This window comes from Botryllus schlosseri, chromosome 14 (genome assembly GCF_051294905.1).
Source record: "Botryllus schlosseri isolate E-star chromosome 14, Bs_hap1, whole genome shotgun sequence".
In the NCBI taxonomy this organism is placed as follows: Eukaryota; Metazoa; Chordata; class Ascidiacea; order Stolidobranchia; family Styelidae; genus Botryllus; species Botryllus schlosseri.
In genome coordinates this window covers 16,404,871-16,420,292 of record NC_137249.1, presented here as the reverse complement: position 1 = coordinate 16,420,292, position 15,422 = coordinate 16,404,871, and the positions used below count along the sequence as shown (strand labels likewise).

The 15,422-nt window shown below is 40.3% G+C and overlaps 1 protein-coding gene across 1 annotated transcript in view; it reads left to right on the top strand.

Annotated features, from left to right (window-relative positions):
- Window positions 1-15,422, top strand: part of LOC145456441 (sodium-coupled monocarboxylate transporter 1-like) — a 37,974-nt gene extending 22,552 nt beyond the window's left edge. The window contains exons 2-6 of the mRNA XM_080334563.1: window positions 10,026-10,139; window positions 10,206-10,363; window positions 13,240-13,433; window positions 14,427-14,530; window positions 15,006-15,422. Of these exons, the coding sequence (XP_080190689.1) occupies window positions 10,229-10,363; window positions 13,240-13,433; window positions 14,427-14,530; window positions 15,006-15,169 (597 nt within the window). The 5' untranslated portion in view covers window positions 10,026-10,139; window positions 10,206-10,228 and the 3' untranslated portion in view covers window positions 15,170-15,422. The remainder of the gene's footprint in view (window positions 1-10,025; window positions 10,140-10,205; window positions 10,364-13,239; window positions 13,434-14,426; window positions 14,531-15,005) is intronic.

Here is a 15,422-nt window from a genome sequence, read left to right as displayed (position 1 = left end):
TCATGTGGCCCTTTAGCCAAATAGGTTAGCCACCCCTGGCTTACATCCTGCATAATCGGTACTCAATTATTATCAATGTATGATTCATAACTTTGTACCACAGCAAGTTTGAGATGTAAATAAACATAATAATACATTATTCAGGTGGTCTAGTCAAGTGATTGTCAATCTGCGGGTCATGGCCTAGTAGTTGACGAAGACTCTGTATTCATTGGATCCCTCGTTCATATAGTTGCTATATCGCCCTTGCACTTGTAATGGTAATCAGGCCCTGGCGACGACTTCAACTAGAGTAGGCGAAACAAATGACATTTTATTACCCTTCAACACAAATACGCCACGATTGGTTCTTAGAGAAAAAGAGGATAGGGATTTTATTGCATCGTAAACCGGAACATTAATAAGTGGTGAAACTTGGAGGAACTGTTGACCTGTTGCAGTCCTCAGCTTTTCAAAATTCGAGAACCAGATGGAAAACCTCCAGAGTAAAATTTTGAATATGCCAAAAAACCGACTTTTTGAAAATATAGGCTCGTATGAAAATGTTTGAAAATAAATGTCAAAAAGAATTCAAAGCAGCTTCTATGAAGAGAAAAAACAATTGTGTGAAGCAAAATTCTTAAATTGGGGTTCGTTAACCCATCAGGGGTCGGCGGACTACATTTCTAGGGTAAGCAAGTGACGCAGTGTGCGACACTGTCACGACACCAATACTTCGTGGTTCGAGTCCCGCCGTTACGCCGCGTTTTGAAAAGCCCAAAAGAAGAGTGAGTGGAGCTCTAAAGTCGGCAACAGAGATCCGCAAGTGGACGCATGAAAGCGAGAGCGAATGGAAGAGTGGGAGTGCGCAAACATGAAAAGTCGTCCTCAGTACACAACTTTACGGAATTCATTAGCTCACAGGTTGAAAAGCGCAACTGCCGCTGTTGGTGTGGTAATAGCAGTAATAAGGACTATACCCTCCAAGGGGGCCCATGAAATGCGGATGAATATTTTGGGGTTGAACCCAAAAAGTCAAGTAATTAGGAATCCCATCTCTTTGACAAATTGAAGATAACTGAGCCAGGTCATCGCTTTTGTGCGTAGGCCAATATACAGACAGTGTTAATTTACGCATATACCCAAAATACCAAAAAAGAGCTTATATTTCACATTTTATATATATTTTATATAGCTTGGAATGCAGATTTGTCCATTCATTTTCATGGTTCAAATTGTTTGCTCGCAAATGTATAAAGACCCGAAGGGAACATGTAGTTTCATGGCCAACTTTCTCCGGCCGTGGCCGGCATTATCATTTAAGAATGAATGGAAACTCTCTTCAGACCGCTTAAAATCCTTTCGCGAGCCGATTGCGTATCTAGAAACTCATTCAAAACTTTCAGATGCGTATGTGCGTATGCTGATCTCTATACTGTTGCTTTTGTACAAAACGGTGGTGTTCTCAAAGTTGAGGTTTTAGTCACAGTGTAAATGAGGTCAGGTGTAGATGATAAGTGCACGTGTTTTTGTTTATTTGTTTAGGTCACACATGCAATCATGCATATGTCATATGCGCAATAATAAGGACTTACCATAGTGTCCTATGTGGTGTCGACACAGGCAAATCTCACGCCTCAGTGAAATTGTATCACGTCACAATTTCCATTTGGCTACAGGCAATTTGACGGTCATTTTTGACCGGCTTGCCGAGCATTAAATTTGGTAAACCAGGGTATCAATCGAAAGCTGACTCTGCACTGATTACGAAAATATAAATTTTATTCCGCTTGAAGCCCTGGAACCCCCACAATCAGCCTCGAATTTTTCATTGTTATGGAGATTGGCATTGGGACGCAGCAATGCTTTTTGGACCTTTTTCTCTTGAGCTACACTCTCGTTTCGCCAGACAGCATTGTTGCGTCATGAGCTTCTCTCTCGTTTCGCCAGACAGCATTGTTGTGTCCCAATGCCAATCTCCAAAACAATGAAAAATTCGAGGCTGATTGTGGGAGTTTCAGGGCCCCGAGCGGAATAAAATTTATATTTTCGTAATCAGTGCAGAGTCAGCTCTCGATTGATACCCGTTTTACCAAATTTAATGCTCGGCAAGCCGGTCAAAAATGACCGTCAAATTGCCTGTAGCCAAATGGAGATTGTGATGCGATACAATTTCACTGAGGCGTGAGATTTGCCTGTGTCGACACCATATAGGACACTATGGACTTACTAATGTTCAGTGTATTCGACTTTATAATATTTCGGACGACTTTGATACTTGTGCTGATTCACCATCGATCGCTCCCATTTCAACGCGTCTAATGTTCTTCTTTGCTGTCGACTTTGTTGTCATATTTGACCGGGGCTTTTATATAGACAGCCTTCGCAGTGAGCTAGATATGGGATAATCGTGATTTGTAATCGCAATCGATTACGAATATCACATTTAGGAAAAAGGTTATATTTGAAAAAAATACGGAGTAATCGTAATCGATTATTTTGGACTTTTGGACTAATCAATTTCTTCGCGTAGGGACAATTACTCAACTTTTTCACTTTACAAAGTAGGCCTGTATAAATATAAACAGGATAATAAATACTGTAATGCACCAGGTAGGTCCGTGGAATTGGAGAGCCGCATTACTCTTTTTACATGAGATGCAGGCTTTGCTACACTCATCAATTGCGTCGTAACGAATTATACACTCATAATCACTGCTGCATGTAGGCTACAGCCGTTTCCTTCACAATAAAGCGGCCATGCTGTAGAAATTTGTGAAGCAGCTGCTGTTTGTTCATCATGTATTTCGTACCTCAACATGTCCTGAATTAATCTTAAATCATCATCTGGAAGCCTACCAACAATGCGCTTTCAGAATCCTCGTCGGTAGCAGACTCCTTGAACACCTAATCAGCAAGCTGTTGCTGTCGAGATCATTTAAGCATAGCCGATTAGCCAATCAAGAGCCGTGGCTATGTGATTACTAGTCTTCTCGCCGTTCTATAGTCGGTGGCACGCCTATTCTTGGGCAACTATTTTCAAACGCTTTGCCCGAAATCTTAACGGCTTTTCTGTGAGCTTCTTTCGGGCTCATTATTTTTTATCAATAATCTATAGAAGGAGACACTAAAACGTAGCATTTTAAAGGTATCCCAAATTTTGGACAGCCCTCTATTGATCATGCATATTTAGTAAAGGTTCTCTGTAAATACCGGCCTATGACACCCTAATGATAATACACATGAAATTGAAAATAAACAGGTCTATTTTCATTGATAGTTCATTGAACCATTGCAAAAATCCGGAATGAATAGTTTCAAACTTAGGTTCGGCAGCGGTTGCATTGAAAAGCGTTTTTGGCTTTTTTTCCATCCATGCCCCAGTGTGTATACGATATTATGGAAACAGTATCCATAATCAGAGTACATGCTTGGTGATAATTCGTAAGATGTGACTCATAAGAACGCTAGGGTACCATATTTCAAGATCCGAAAACGATGACACTTCCGATAAGAGGGAATTTCGGGGGAAAGTACGATCATAATGCCGATCGCCCGGTAGTTTGACTAAAATAACAAAAAAGGTCAACCTTCTCTTCCACAGACGGTTTGCGTTCGGTTAACCTATTGCCTTGCGCTCAAAACTAAAAGAGAGAAGAGATTGGTATCCCTAAACGACGCGAGTTCAATGAAATGTCTAAACAGAGGATGTTATAACTAGAGACCGACCGATATTGGATTTCTGGGCCGATACCGATAAAACCGATATCCAACACCTTCTCCGATAACCCCGATATATTCAGCCGATATTCAAATAAGGTAGAATCTACCTCAAAAGCGCATTTTCAAAACTGCAGAACATTTATATCAACAGCTTTATAACCATTGTCATATTCGAACATGATATAAACTAGAACTACGGCTGCATCTGGACACCTTGAAAGTGTAAGCTATATGAAACACAGCAATGTTCCCACTCTGGCGGTCAAGGATTGTAGGTTTCTGACTCACTACCACCATGTTGTGACGTCACGAAAATTGCCGATATTTTTTCACCTCCAATCGCCGATACCGATAATTATTTCAAAGTGTGATATCGACTCGATATTATCGGCGAACCGATAATCGGTCGGGGTTTAGTTATAACAACTCCTACATTAATTCCTACTATATCCAATATTATTTTGTACCCGTAAGAGCCCTACATATTGAAGCGATGCGCATATAGAGTATCCGAAGACAAAGAATTATTTGGCATCACACACCCAAGTATATCTTTTTTTCTCGTCAGACAATGATTACTCTACCACCGCACATGAATATAGGTCTGCGTCAAGAATGCAGTAGCGACGGGATGGAAATATGTTTATAAACAATTTAAATACCTTGATATGTCAAGCAATGTTCTAAAAATTCAGTATAGTTCCATGGGCTACTATACTTGAGGAGATCACAGTTATCCATGTTTCTGGTCGGCAACAGGCACCACTAGTTCGTAGGAGTAGAATGACAATCATCCCTTTTCTTGGATTCAAATTTCCATATAAACCAGCATTTCTGAACCAGGGGTCCATGTACCCGTCGAGTATGCGCAGCACCAAAGCAGGGAGTAAGAGATGCGGTGCGAAGTTATACGCTAAGGCCCAGAATTATTTTGCAAATCAGCAATAAGCAATATGCATTGGGCGGATTTATTCAAGTCGATAATTTTGTTCGTTTTGTGTCAGCTAATTTGTTGCCTTAGATTTAGGTATCCCATCCCCGTGATGTGGCATCAAGAAGAATGCATTATTGTCATAAGTATATGAAATAGCGAACGCGCAGACGAAAGTTGTACGCAACGCAGCTCTATGAAACATTTCTGTCGCACGCTATTTCAAATTGGGGTGAAGTATTTTAACTGTGCCGGTACCGACCATTTCGGTGATCCGACAGATCAATCTTCAAGGTTTTGGTCAACCATAGGGCTTTGGAGCAGCCGTAAATGTTGAATTGCTCCAGCTCCGGCTCCGGAGCTTTCTTCCGTCATACATTAGCGCCGGCTCCAGCTCCGGAGCTGCATTATTACCACTGCTTCGTCTCCGGCTCTGAAAATATCGAATGGGTTTGTCTATATCCGGGATGGCCAGCCCGCGGCCCGCGGGCCACCTAATAAATTATCGTAATCCTGCTATACAACCAAAAATGAATTGCTCAGATTGTGAACTTGCAAAGCCAATCAAAAATATGATTAGTCTGACCGCGACCATGCACTTGGGATGTTGATGACTAAAAGATCAGTTCCGAGGCATTGGCAGATCCACGGTCCAGTCACATTTTTAGTAAAACGTAGTACAATACAATAAACTAAAATAGCAGTAAAATTTTTCTTCACGCTTCGCGTGTTCAATTGTCACACGATTTTTTGCTTGGTTGCCTACCCTCTCCTGAAAATGAAAAAACGCCTAATTTAGGCGATTGAGTCTAACTTTATTCGCAATTACGAGGGAAAGTCTTTTCGCGTTTGCGCTCGCAGAAAGATCGTCGACGATGAAATGTAAGCACAAAATGATTGTCACTTATTAGCGGAAACCTTCGATATCGATATGTCGGATGCCGAATAATCCTGTCCTTGCAAAACTAGCCCAGCGGACGGTATACAGTAGACCCGCAATGAACTCAAGTAAAAATATTATTGACCTAGTTCATTTATAAACTTTGAAAATTTTACGTGCTTGGCTCGGCTAGTTGAGAGCGCACTCGTTCGTCAATTTGTGTAACACAAAGGTCGACACATTTTCACGATCAAGCCATATTGTAGTAACTACTTTTCTGTGTGTCTCGCGTGTTGGCTATAGTACCCACACAGTGACCTCGGATAATTGTATAAACTATCCACAGGAGCTCGCGCGAGGCGCGAAATTCCACAAATATCACATACCTATTATAAGATCGCTCTTGTGCCGTCGCGACCCAAAATTATTCCCTTCACGGCCCATGTTTGGGTCGCGACACATACTTTGATAACCTCTGTTGTAAACCCTTCAAGGTTCCGAAGCCAGCCTGTGGGGGCGGTCTGACAAACGACTGTTTCTAACCTGGATCGGGGTACGCGAAAATCACCTGTTAGCTAATCTAATTCATGTGTGTCTAATGGTAATAGCGGGACGTAGGTGGTGTGGTGTGGGAAGGGAAATTTCCATATTCCTTACCCAACTCACTCATTACATACCATACAAGTTTCTGTACCATATCAGACATTATTTCATGCGATAATTTCTACATTGGCCGTTTACCACTTTTGCGTCATATACAATTCTAGTTCTGATGGGTGGAAGTAATTATGAGAGAATAAATGAAAACATCTGACAAACGCTGTCAAAATATATGTCTTGAATCAAGTCATATAGAATGTATCAAGTCGGGCATATAGTCAATACACGAATTGACTCACGTCAAGTTGAATCATATTCCTTGTTTAGGCGTCAAGTGGAGTCACCGAAAAATAGAGACTAGAATCACTACAACCCCGGTGCACCACAATGTTACCTAATATGGAATCATTTTATGGAAATATAGTCACATTCCATAATGTAACTCAAATTAACGGAAGGCACTGAGTCTTTATGCCAGAGCACATAATTATCCTGCGAACGCGGTCTCATCACCATAATGGTACATTTTGAATAAACCCTATACTTGATTTTGTATATCGGGTTGCTGTGGTTAAGATGCCAACATCATGAATTTCACTCCAGTCACTTCATCGAAACCTTTCTAAAATGGTTCCCGAACAATCAAATCGTTTAATTGTGACTAGCAATCGCACATTACAGGAATAATGTTATAGCGCACTGCGTTTGTTCCCTTGTGTCAATAGATCTATAGATCGTTTGTTGCCTTGTGTCTATGATATGAAATATACAGATTATATATAATTTTCCAAATATTTGTAATATTAAATTGTCTCATTGAGAACAAACACTCATCTCATGTATTTCCACTCGCGCGCCGTTAAAACTTCAATGGAAAGAAAAGAGTAAACTACACGAGTTCATAAGTTTTGAATGTGTCATCAGTCATTGTGTTGTGAATATAAATCCGTCGTAAATATCAAATATGACATTTTAGGAGGTTAATAAGCCTCGCAGAGCCACACGAGAAATTGTTTGGATTGTATTTGAGTCATCAAACTCACTGGTCATCGTGGTCGCGACAATGTCCGCAACGTTTTATGGTCATTTTTCTTCCAGTGGGCCGCTTTATTATTCAGTTCATAGAGTTATTTGTACATTATTTGAGCTCGGAATTAGTAGGATGTAATGTGCCATTATTTTGTCGATTGTATTGGATTGTGTATAAATATCAGTTTAGCCTAAAATAGTTGACTGCTCAGATTTATTTAACTGGTAATTGTTCTTCGTTATTTGTGCGAATTTGGGCCCCGAGATTTTGTGATTTTAATGTTGTATATAGCCCATTACATATATGCACGCCGTGATTTAACATTTTACTGTTCTGACAACGTTAGCGTGCAAAATCCCCTTTCATTGTGGATACCTTATGTTCTCTTTAAAGAGGATTTGTCCTCTTTTTTCAATAAAACCGGAATGTCAGCGAAGGACGCCCGAATGTTCTCTTTTTTCGCGAATCGTCCTCTTTTATTACCGTGAGTGTTGGGCGAAGACATAGAGAGCTAAATAACTCAAAGGGTCCGCGCCGGACAAAGTTTAGGAAAACATGCATTACAGAATTTTTGAATTTTAGCTTTTCTTCCAATAACATATTCCCGCGTTAATATTGAAGATACTCTTGCAGGTAGAGAACTTCCGTATAGAACTGAATTATATACCCATTATTCATACTCGGGTATATATTGTTCAACGATATTATTGCTATATTATCGCTACAAGTTATATTTGCACAAATGCTACATGAAAATTTTAAGAAGTACGATTGCTGATATGCATTACAGTTTGCAGCTTATTCGTGCTATTATAGATCGTTACTGGTAATGCTGAAACATCATAAAGTTTATCGAATGCTGGGGTACCGAACTTTTTATCCCTTTGATATGGTAACGCAACGTCAAAAAGGTTTAGAGCCACTGATCTAATCACTCCTCACAGTAACTGCGAAACTTGAATAATCACATTCCGTGGCAGATACAGAAATCTTCCTCGCGATGGAGTTAATTGAATCATGTGGCAGAGTGCCGGGAAATCGGGCTTTTACAGTTTCGCGCAGGATAACTCAATCAATGCGTAGCTTCTGTACCATCGGCCCCACTCACCTTCTCATTCTTTACAGGCGAGCGTGTTTGTAAACAGGGCTTTGGAGCAGTCGTAAATTTTAAACTGCTCCAGCTCCGGAGCTCTCTTCTATGATGAACTACGGTTCGGCAGTAGCCGTCGCAAGGAACCATCATTTTGTGAGGGTATGCAAAGTCATGTGACGTAACAATTACTTCGTGTCGTCTGTCGATTACTTCATGCCATAGCATAGCATAACATAGAATGTACAATCTACATTGTACACATGATACAGCATGAAACAGTGAGGTGATGTTTTAATACCGGTACCGCACTCGTTAATATCAAGTCAGCATACAGTCCAATTTAATCGTGAAATGGTGCGAATTGTCCAGATGTAACTGCAGAAATGAGCACATGTCGCGACTTTATCAGCAGAAATCCACTCTTTACAAAATATACCCACTGCCTTCGAATTCGATATTAGTGCGCTCGTTACCAATTCGTCCGTCGTCGATCAAGTTTAGTGTAGTATAGGTATAGAGTAAGGTTCTCCTTCAAACGGGCCAATATTTTATCATTACTCATTGACAGCAATACTGCGTCATACTGCGGCCCCTGAAGCAATGTCTCTTTCCCGACAACTTCAAAAGTTGCCAAATGCTTATGAGAAACCACTTAGTAATACCAAGATGATAAAAATTCCAGCTCCTCGAAAACACATAGAGACATGGTGGAATATTGCCAATACAATGTTCAATTTATGTTGCAACTTATTGCAAAGCCTCGTATTCTCCTAGATTCGACTACGGTGCACTTGCAAGAATTTCGCCATTGGCCAGGATATTAGGGGGTTTTACGAGTATTCTTTCTACGTCGGTCCGCCGACTGGAGAAGTTGCCCACCCCTGCTATACTATTTTTTTTCGAAAATATTTGAGCAATTATGACATCATCATACAACTTTTGAATGACAATTCTTTGTAATAGTATTTCTCAAACAGGGGGCGTGAAGTAGATCGCGAAGCTGCGGTCAACTGCCAAAAAAAAAATTCGCGCTGGGGACGATTTTAACTCCAATTCATAGTTATTGCTCACTGCATAGTCCTACTTTCGTATTTAACGATTCTCTCATCAATAGTCATAACCTTCCATCCCATCACACTATCCGTTGCGATTGCTAGCATTCCGGTGGCATTTTGTGATATGACGATAAGGGAGGCACGGAATTTTTCACTATCATAAAGGGAGCGTGGCTCGCAGACAAATTTCTAGTTTTGATGACTCCGCGGGCAGCAGCATCAGTAATAGGGGTATTTAATGTCTTTCCAGGGAGGTAAGTAGGCGTTATTTGACGGGTCCCACACACATCGTGTAAATGTCATTTATTGTGTAGCAATTCACGCCCTTGCAATACCACCGATATTTTTGTATTTCCTGGACATAGGCTGAAACTCTATATTCCGCGGATTAATGGTTAAATACGATAGAAACACTATTAGATATACTGATCCTACGGGTGACGAATCCTCTGAACTACGTACAGGGCATCTTTTGTGAATATGGTAACGGGAGCTCTGCTCATCATAGCAATTACTACGATTGGCCTCGTCTGTTACGCTCTCTACGAGACTTGCGACCCTATCCAATCTGGTGAAATTGATAGGATCGACCAACTCGTACCATACACTGCATTGAACCTCTTCGATGGCATTTCCGGTATTTTCTGATATTGCGAGTGCATCCTTAAGGTAATTGAAGTATATTTGTCGCCGGCTCGCGCATTGCGTGCAGTTTACTATTCCTTACAGCACAGTATCATCAGCAATTAATTCCACTGCAATAAATGTCGTTGACGATTTTCTGTGTAATTTCTGGACAAGGATAAGAAAATCTCAAAGTTTAAAGGTCACTGTCGGGAAAATATCAGGTACTGTGTTTGATTCATATATTATAAACCGTTGATGTAATTGTAATAATTGCACGCATTTTACAGTCGCAATTCTGGGATTGATTACCATGGCGATCGCCATTGTCGCGTCCTTTTCATCGTCGAATATATTTCAGCTTGCGTTGACCATCACTTCAATCACCCTAGGCCCTCTCACTGAATTATTCATTTTGGGTTTTTTTATTCCAAAAACGAATGCCAAAGTGAGACGAGATAATAAGATACAGCTAATCTACACTGCGTGAGTATCAGACATGGGGTGATTACATCATGAATGTAATCGATTGCGATTACGATTACTTCGGAGTTACGCGATTACGATTACGATTGCGATTACAGCTAAATCAGGATGTAGTCGATTACGATTACGATTACATTGGAAAAGTAATCACGATTACATTGATATTGCTTCTTAGAACTACTCTTAGAAGCTATATTGGAAGACAATATGAGGATTGCGATGTAAAGACCTAATGAGAAAACAGCTTTCTTCATGAATGATACTTCATTTGCTCGTTATGTCATATTGTACCCATTGTCCAACTTTATAGGGGACGATTTATTGCACCCGGCAATTTACACTCTTGCGAGGACCGTTACTGCCAAACCCCAAACTCCCCAGTAGGGTTGGCAGCGACCTCGAAGGGGACTGAAAAAAGTATGTCGTAAATCAACATAAATTATAGAGTATTTTCGAGAGATTCGCGATTCATTGTCTCTAGATCAGTGGTTCTTATACCGGGGGCGTGAAATGCCTCTGAAGGGAGGCGCGAAGCCGCAGTTAACTTTCGAAAATTTCGCGCTGTGTGCTATTTACCCTCATTTCATGGTTATTGCTTGGTATATTGTCTAAATTTCGTAATTAAGAATTCTCTCATCCACGGCCACTGCCTTCAATGCCATCCAACTATCCGTTGGTATTGCTAGCATACTGATTGCTCTTTTCATTATTTTTTGATATCACGATTAGGGGGTGCGAAATTTTTGTCTGTCATAAAGGGGGGCGTGTCGAAATAAGTTTTAGAAGCATTGCTCTAGATAGCTTTATTTTGAAATGCATACTTCTCCCCTAGAAAAAGCATGCATAATTTATGAGAATATAGAATACATTTCGGTGTCGGTTATTACCGCGCCACGACACACCAAAAGATATATGAAGTTTCGGCCAACACGCAACTCCACGAAGTGTGCTACTAAAGAATGACCTTAACCGAGACTTTGCGTATGTGTCCATTGCCAATGCCCGCGCTAGGGGGGCGTCACGAATAGTCCTGTCCTTCCAATCTGAGTCGCACAATACAAATTCCACCGGGGGTACCCACAGAGCATTGAAGACCAGACAATTTGTGTGTGCGCCTCGTGAAAGTTTTTTTAGTCTCCTACGTTTGGCCTCGCCGTACCATTGGGAGCTGAGAGAATATTAAAAATGAATAGCAATATAATGCAATAATCGATATTCTTGACGAAATTCAGTCATCAACTTGAAAATTGGCCACGCTATGGTGGCCCTAGACCTACGTTTGGAGTGGGGTATTAATTGCTTTTTTCGTCCTAGTTCAAGCTACAACCCATACTTGCATGGTGCATAAGCGGTAGGCTTTGGCGACAAGTCCCAATGTTGAGTTAAGAATTGCAATTGGTGCCTGTTTCGAGTCATATGAGAATAAGATACTTAATACAGTTGATACAGATACTGCAAGCTGCCGCTAAGATAAACGGCATATAACGGCGCAGTTCTGATATATATCAGAAGCTGTCGATTTTTAATGCTTCGTTGAGGAAATCGTAATGTTTCGTTTGACGAGTAGGCCTACACACATCTTTGTCCGGTGTACGTAGGTACAACGTACGTATATAGGCCTACTGCTCGCCAAGCAGTAACAGTCAAACTACGTTGAAGTAAGCATAACCAAACATCAATATATAAGTTACTATTTGAAACTAGGCAAAGTGGTGATTATTATCCTGCTGCGAGGCAGTGGCGTCTGGAGTGTATTTTTGATGACCTGATATATAACATGGCGGGGGTTCTTACAATCCTACTACAATGTTCATCAAATATCTATTTACTTCTTGCGCAAGGAACAGCAAAGCTAATACTTCTGACGTAATAATGAGCAGTGGCGTTTGAATATCAGACGTCTGTGCTGTCACTGTAAGCTGATATAATATCTCTTTCTGGTTCACGAATGTTCAATGTTCATTTTATTTCGTAGTCCTTGCACAAATAAAAGTAATCGTTCTTTCGCAAAGAAATCGATTAAATATGTGAAGTAGTCGATTACGATTACGATTACTTCGGATTTTTTTCGAATGTAATCGATTGCGATTACGATTACTTGGAAATGCTGTAATCGTCGCAATCGATTACGATTACTAATCGCGATTACCCCATGTCTGGTGAGTATCGGGAACATAGACAATGTAAAAAGTAGGGTAAATCATTTGTCCATGACAGAGCTTGTATATTTGGGATTCACTGGCGGTATGCACTATTCTAACGAAATGGAGTTAGTGTGTGGGTAATGTATACACTGTGCGAGTGTGCGTGTATGTGCGCGCTATTGGCAGATGTAGTTGGTATTGGCTAATTGACAGTCGTAAGAGTATCTATGTCGGTATTCAGACTTTTTTGAGATGACAATCAAAACATATTACCTTTCCAGTCTTTGCTCATTGCCCATATTCGCGATGAAATGGAAATCCACCGTTGGACTTGGCTTTGGTTTTGGAATATCCTAGAGATAATTCGAAATAATTACAGCGAATAAGTGTGTGCTCTTTGTATACAGAGAACTAGACATACCCAGAAAGCTATGTGCTTCTAGTAGTTCTAGTATCGTATTTGGTCTTCATGTGTCTGTTTTTGTTCAAATATGGCCCCGTAGCATATATTACATATGGGTATACACTGTTTATCATGATGACGATAATATCTCTCGGAAAATCCAGGGTAATATGAATAGTTGCAGAAGATAAAGGATGTGACGAGGTAACTAAATCCCTGATTGTATATGAAATAGCACTCGTAACTTATAATATAATTGTGGTTTATTCAATTTTAATGCTGTTATTGAAGGGGGCTATGTTCGCGTTCGTAATAACCGTAGCGTTCGGAGTCTTCCTGTTCATCGGAAACGAGTTTTTGAAGGATCCGTATCAAGACGCCCTCCTCCCGACCTTCACGTATGGCTGTGTCTACGATAACATCACAGAAGTTGCGAACGCAACTGCATCTACTGAGATGTTAATGACATCATCACAAGGCCCTGAGTAAGTGCCGTTTTTTCTAAAGGTCTTCACTCTATGCAAAACTATGCCTTGGGTTGCGTTTGAAACAAAAATCAATTTAAATCAAACATGTTTAGTCATGACCCTTGTGTATCTTTTGTTTGTTCTCTGTTGTTTTAGTCGTTAGTCCCTGCGGACGAAAAACAGCCTCTGATATTAAAATACGGTGGTTCCCGAGAATGCACGTCATGGAATGCTCGAGGATGGTTCTTGTAATAAAGAAGTATTGGCAGGCGACAATATTGCTGCGTGGAGTCCGCGGCAGACTGTGCTGTACAGAGCAACAACTGTAGGTTTGATCTTTTCCACATTATTTTAAATGTTATCCAAAATAAAAATAGCTCATCCTGCGCCGTGGAGGGATTTTCAAAATTTCCCTGTTGCAGACATTATGCACGCGACACGAAAGAGTTTTAGGGCTTCATTAGTATTTATGTATTTTGGTTCGTCTTCGGGTTCACCAATTCCACCAATAATTTCACTTCCTCCTCAGCCATAGTTTCATTCAATAGCATTAGTAAGTTTGGCGAATTCTGACAGCGGCTAACTTCGATTCTCTGCCACCGTGACGTTATGAATCTTCAATCGTGACGTTACCGTTGGCTGATATTATTATACGACTTCTTGGGAATTACAATTAAAAGTATAGGATTAATATGATTCCTTCGGCAAAATAGGTTCCCGATCTCTGTTTTAAACGGTCCAACGAATATATTTTATTATCATCCAAATATTCATCTACAATTTGCAATACGATAGAACAAGTTTTTGAAATGGAATTTGCTTTAAAAAATTTAAAACAGGCTTCCATTGTTTTAAAAACTCCTCTTTAAACGCAACCCGATCTGTATCCTACTTCGTTTATCGTCATATTGATATCATGCCATGACCTAAGTTTAGAATCGAATGACCTAATACTTATAGGTTTACGCACTCATCGACCATCGACTGCATTATTGCATTTCATTCTTTCAGACATTCTACCCTTCAGAATCTACTCAACTTAAATTACAATATGAACATGCCGATACTCATGGTCGGGACAATAATTATTGGATATCCGTTGTCATTGGTTACAGGTACAGATATCTAAATACCATATAAATCGGTGGTTCTCAACTGGGGATCCGAGAAGCATTTACAGATGGTCCTTAATTCAACATGAATGAAACCCTGTTTGTGGTTTTCTAAGCTTGGGTAAATCACCACGTCATTAATTTCCACCCAATTACAAGTAAAATTGTAGTAGTGATTTCCAAGGCATGTCAAAACTACCAGTTGAAGTAGAAAATGAAGGTCTGGTATGTCTCATGCTGCGGTCACACTCAAAGGCGTTGTCGGAAGCGTTACTATAGACTATACAGAATATTTGCAATGGTGAGGCAACGATTCCAGGATATTTAAACCAAATTTGAACTATGTGTAGGTCCACGGGGGCATTGACGGACGAAAAGGGGTTCGTGAAGACAAAAATGTTGGGAACCACTGATCCATATGTTTCGCTTGATACATTCGTAGGCCTACGCAGACCAATGAAACTGTTTTGTTGGCCAGGACCAGATGATCCTGCGAAGTGCGATCCGAAGTTATTTGTTCCGATTGTGGATAATAAGCGCCTTCCCGCAAGGGTGAGGAAGTTTTTTCGTTTCGGCTTGCCCGAACAAGGAGAATGGGACAGATGGCATATTTCTTCAATAATACTGGAGGATAAGATGTGAATTGTTATATTCATTCACATCGTGCACATTGCATAATCAAACTTGAGATATTGTTAATATTCCCTTACTATGTCGTATGATTTTTTTCACTTTCATATCTGGAATTTTCTATCATATTCGTTGGTTGCAATTTTTGACACAGACTAGGCATAGGCCAACAATGTGATTGGCGACTCTTATAATTATCATTACATTGTTCCTATTTTTCCCAGTCAGTTTGAGCCTAAAATAATAAGATAATACGTGAATAGGG